Below are 5922 nucleotides of genomic sequence, written 5' to 3'. Positions count from 1 at the left end.
CAATGTCCCAAAAGTATGACGGAGGGTATTTGCATACCATTTACGATAGTTTGGAGGTATATTTGTCCTTTTTCCTTTTTTTTAATACCATCAATATATTTGAACTATTATAGAAGATTGATTATATAATATATTTTTTACATGATTTAGTTATATCTTTGAATTAAGCGATCTGATTATATAAATTTCTTCCACCGTCATAACTTAAACTTGCCTTTTCCTTTTATCGCTCAATTACAAGAAAGGGAGTAACATGTATGATACTTCCTTGTCCTGTGGCGGAATCAAGAATTCTAATAAGATAATTCCAAAAACATTTAATGAGCCACTTTTACTATCGATTTTTTATGTTATATTATATTATATATTTTCGATATATAATAACCTAACATTTTGCAATTGCAATTATAAAAATTATCGAGACAAATGATTTTGACTATATAATATAATTTTTCAATGAAGCAGATTCAATTGAACTCCCTTCCGTCCATATAACTAGTAAAGAATATGGTTCTACGTACGTTTTCTTTTTCTAATTTTGTTTTTGGATGTGATCGAGCAGTCAATGAAGTGGCGGAGAGGTTGGCATTCTTTGCAGTAGCAGTAAGTATGGTGTCATATTTGGTGTTTGAGATGCATCAATCATTGCCAGATGCCGCAACTCATGTCAATGATTGGATTGGAGCTGCCTATGTTTTAACACTTCTTGGAGCTTTTTTGGCTGATGCTTATTTTGGTCGATTCTTAACCATCATTATTTTCTCATGTATCTACTTTATGGTAAGAAAATAAATCACTCATTTTATTTTATTTTCTTGTTCAATTTTCCACAATATTTATCACATGCGTATATCTATATATAATCAGTGTATAATCTATGTATAACAATTAGCAGAAGTAATTAATGAGTCTGTCAATTTTAGAAAATCTTCGTTGATTTTTAAAATACTCCATATCGATTCAAACTATATCATAAAAATAGAGTTGAAGGCGTATAAGTTATACATACAACAATTATTTGTGTGCCCAATCAGATTATAATATATAAAATATGTGAAACGTCATACTGAAATTATTTTTTTGTTACTAAATGACCCCTAAAAGTATAGTACTACTAGTTTATAAATGCATTATATATTAGTAATATTTTAGAGTTTTAACAAAGGTCAACCAAGCGTTGTATAAGTTATGCATGCATGCAACAATTATTTGTTCTGGAGGGATCAATCGAATTTTATTATATAAAATATGCTAAATTTTATGTTGGAAACCCCTAAAAGTAGTGGTAAATACATTATATACATGATTTTTTACTCTCTGACTTTAAAATCTTGAATCCGTCTCTGATCAGGGAATGATATTACTAACACTATCAGCATCAATAGACAGCTTAAGACCACCACAATGCACAAAGAGGCCATGTACTCCATCAACAAATGCTCAAACATCTTTTCTCTATGGAGCACTCTATCTAATTGCACTTGGGACAGGTGGCATCAAACCATGTGTTTCAACATTTGGAGCTGACCAATTTGATGAATTAGACAAAAAAGAATCACAAAAGAAATATGCATTTTTCAATTGGTTCTTTTTTGCAATTAACATGGGTGCATTATTGGGAATAACACTTTTAGTTTATGTGCAACAAGAAAAAGGATGGACTTGGGGTTTTGGTGTGCCAACAATAGCAATGTTTACATCAATTGTTGTTTTAATTGTTGGATTTAAGAAATATAGGTATAAAAAACCTATGGGAAGTGTGTTTACAAGATTTGTTCAAGTTATTGTGGTTTCTATTAGAAATCATTTTAGAGGTGTTGTGGTGGTAAATGAAAGTGAATTATATGAAATGAAGACCAAAGAGAGTGATATTTTTGGTGCTAGAAAACTTCCTCATACAAAACAATACAGGTTAGTTTTATTATTAGTTTGTCTTTTTTTCTTTAATGAATCACATTTTTATGTTATGTTATATCAGATGTTCTCCATAATAACATTTTTACTAAATATTTAGCAATCAAACACCAAAGAGGTTTGAGTGTTAATAATTTATAGCTAACAAGATAATTTTGATAATTTGTCACCAAACCATCGTTAAATAGATAGGAATATTGATGGATTTTTGTTGTTTAGCGAGATAAGTTGTTTACCTCTAAGTCAGTATATTCTTTTTATTGTTTTATATATGTATATCAACAAATTACTTTACATTTGTGGCCTTTTTTCTACTGAACTCTTTTAGCACCTGCCTAGAATATTCATTGTAGTATTTTATTTTTTTTAAGCATAAAATAGTATTTGGTCAAATATTAATTAATTCCAAATTTTGGTTATTTAAATATTAAAGTCAAAGACATACATATAAAAATGAAAGAAGAAAAATATTTATTTTTCCATAAAATGTAACTTTATATCTCAAAATTAAAGTTGTGTTGGATCTTTAAGGATGACTCACATTTTCACAATATTATTTAAGTTATACACACTGACAATCAAATTTATTTTCTTACACAATCAATATAATTTACCTATCGATTACTATCATAAAAATTTACGTGTAAATTTAATATTCGAGATATTATCTCACTATGTTTTTTCTTTTTTTGTATATTACAGATTTTTGGATAAAGCAGCAGTAGTAACAGACCCTGAAATAATCACCAACAATAAATGGAAATTATGTACAATAACACAAGTTGAAGAATTCAAATCCTTCATAAGAATCCTTCCAATTTGGGCCTCAACAATTGCACTATCAATTTCATTTGCTCAACTCTCAACATTTTTCCTAACCCAAGCCAACATCATGGGCCGAAAACTAGGCCCACATTTCACTATCCCGGCGGGGTCCGTCCCAGTCTTCACCGCCCTCAACGGGCTCCTCCTCGTCCCGATATACGAGAAATTTGTGGTCCCATACCTCCGTTCCAAGACGGGGCACCAACGTGGCATCACATCATTGCAACGTATCGGGGTAGGCTTATTCGTGTCAATTTTTGCCCTAATGTCCGCTGCATTGGTTGAGAAAATGAGACGTACACACTCTGACCCTAAAGGGTTGACCGTATTTTGGTTATTTCCACAATTTTTCCTTGTTGGTACCGCTGAAGTTTTTTCATATGTAGGTCAATTGGAGTTTTTTTACGACGAAGCGACCGACGGTACGAGGAGTATAAGTAGTGCATTATTTTTAAGTGAAATTGGAATTGGGAGTTGGTTAAGTTCAGCCATAGTGAAAATTATTGAAAGTGCAAGTGGTGGTGAAGAGGAAGGTTGGATTAGGAATAATCTTAATAATAGTAAACTTGATTATTTTTATTGGATATTAACAGGAATAAATGGAGTGAATTTTTTGGTATATTTAATTGTTGCATGGAGGTATAAGGGGAGAAATTATGAAAGAGGAACAATTAGAGATGAGTCTAATTTAATTGAACTTGATGGTCAATTCAAAAAGGAGAATGATACTAGGGAATTTTCTAGTATGGCCTCTTGAATAAGGTGGTACGTGACGTCTATCGGAAACAGTATCTCTATTCCACAAGAGTATAGATAAGTTTTGAATATATTTCACTCTTTTCAGATCGACTTATGAGATTATTGTTGTTGTTGGCCTCTTGAATGAGGTTTGATTTCAAGTGGGGAAAATCAAGAAAATTAAAGAGCTTATTTATTTATTTTTCATTTTAAAGCGCATGTTCTTTCATTATTTCTTTTTATTTTGAATATTCACAGATATTTTATATATGATCAAGCTTTGGAACTTGTTTCATTGGTGTATTTAATCTACTTCTTTCGTCTCACAATACTTTGTAACATTTTTGAATTTCGAATTTATTTAATTCTCAAAGCTAAATAAGATTAGATTTAGATATTCAAAATTAAATATTATAAGTTACAGTTTTTCTCATATCAAAATAGCAAAAAAAACAAATCTGAAATTTTTTGCTTTACTTAAACATTCAAATATATTCTTTTACTATTATAAAATATATGTTATATCCCTCCAAACAAAATATTTTTGTATTATAATAATATTGGAGCGCGTTTAATAGCATTCTCATTTTCTCTCGAAATACTAATCTTAAAAAGTGACAATTTGTGTACTTTTCCAATACATATATACAAAAAGGGAAAACCCCTAAAAAAATCCAATATTAAAAAGTTCTAATCCTAAAATAATTTGGTTAGCCTCAAAATTTCCTATTTACCGTACATTAATTTCCTAAACCTAATCCTAATTGGTTTAATATTTTGTATTACAAGCCTTTATAAATAACACTTCCTTCCAAGATTTTAATTTCAAGTCACTTTAATTTGTTTGTCTAGTTCATATGTTCCTCTTATAGTTGCATTATTGTTATTTCGTCTTCATAGAAATTTCGAGAAAATTAAAATTGAACGAAAATATGGCTATATCATCAATGTTTAAACGAATTTTCGATTTTCTAGCAGAGGGGACACGGCCTTCGATCTTGTTTGCTATAATCTTTTGTCATTTTGCAGCAGCGTTAGTATTTTTGCCATATTTGGACACAATAAATATGTCAATTATCGCGATACATGTGAAGAGGGCATGGTACACTATTTTTACGTCTTATTCGTTATACTTATGGTACATATTCTTCTTCTTGATTCAAGAAAAAATGTGTTTATGTTCTACGCGATATATTTGTGAGAGATGTATGAATTTTTACGATATTATTGATGAAGAAGCACAAATATGTGAAAGAACTAAATTTGTTAAAACCACAAAGGATCTCGCTCCCTCAGGAGCGAATTGTCGGTTTTGGTTTTAAAAAAAGTTGAATGGCCCTTTATGCATTTTGGAGGAAAAAATGATCCTTTTGACTCCAAACTCCATGGTAATGCTTTTAAGATTGTTGATAATTCAAAAATAAAATTAATAATTCACACTAAATTTAGAGCTATTTTCAATAGTTGTCTCAAAGTGATTTGACACGGAATAAAAGGTATCAAATTCAGTGCTTTTTAAAGTTAGATTACATCAATTTGAAAAGAATCCCAACAATACTTGTTCGAATATGCGCATAAAAAGGTGATGATAGTATTCCAAGTGGTGCATGTATAATTGCGGCTTGTGTTTTACATAGTCCACATGAATTGAACTCTGATGACCCTGTAGATTCCATGAAATTATGGGTGTTTTAGCGAGGCTCTTTCGAAAATAGTATATTTTATTTTTACGAAATAATAATAAAGTTTGTGTATATTATATCTTTTACGAACCTCACTTTATGAGGTTCTATCAAATTTGTTGTTGTTGTTGTTGTAGTAATCGAGCTTTCAGAAATTAAAATAATATCAAATATAATTTATAAATATTATGACACAAAAATATAAACTTATATTATATACAAAAAAGTTGATTATTTATTATGAGGAATAAAAAGGCTTGAAAGACCAGCATAAAATAGAGCCAAAAATGTAAATGACCCGACAAATTATTCATTTTTGGGTTTTTATATAGCAATATTCATTTTGAAGTTTGATTAGTTCAGATTTGTAATGTTCTTACTAAAGACGTTTGTGTATGCAATGTTTTACCTCAATGTATTCCTTTGGAGCAAAATACTTTTTACTAAAGATGATTTTAGGGATAAGGGTCTGAAAAATACACTAACTTTGGTCGGATTTGTTGTTGCGATACTAAACTTTCATGAGGACCTATTACCTCCCTAGACTATTTAATACCATATTTTTTACCCCCTGAACTATTTAATAGTGTATTTTAAAGGTATATATGTGCCCACGTGGACACATTACTATTTATAATTTTGCATTATTTTTAATGTCCACGTGGGCAAATATATATGTTTAAAATACGGTATTAAATAGGCTATGGAGGTAATAGGTCCTCATGAAAGTTTAGTATCGCAACAGCAAATTCGACCAAAGTTG

General features: G+C 30.0%; 1 protein-coding gene across 1 annotated transcript in view; it reads left to right on the top strand.

Annotated features, from left to right (window-relative positions):
- LOC102579499 (protein NRT1/ PTR FAMILY 8.2-like) overlaps nucleotides 1–3496 on the top strand; it is a 4657-nt gene extending 1161 nt beyond the window's left edge. The window contains exons 3-5 of the mRNA XM_006342650.1: nucleotides 563–780; nucleotides 1352–1911; nucleotides 2617–3496. Coding sequence (XP_006342712.1) covers nucleotides 563–780; nucleotides 1352–1911; nucleotides 2617–3496 — 1658 coding nt within the window. The remainder of the gene's footprint in view (nucleotides 1–562; nucleotides 781–1351; nucleotides 1912–2616) is intronic.
- The last annotated feature ends 2426 nt before the right edge of the window (nucleotides 3497–5922 follow it).

The sequence above is a fragment of the Solanum tuberosum genome, unplaced genomic scaffold (assembly GCF_000226075.1).
Source record: "Solanum tuberosum cultivar DM 1-3 516 R44 unplaced genomic scaffold, SolTub_3.0 scf00034, whole genome shotgun sequence".
NCBI classification, from domain to species: domain Eukaryota; kingdom Viridiplantae; phylum Streptophyta; class Magnoliopsida; order Solanales; family Solanaceae; genus Solanum; species Solanum tuberosum.
This window is presented reverse-complemented; position numbering and strand designations above follow the sequence as displayed.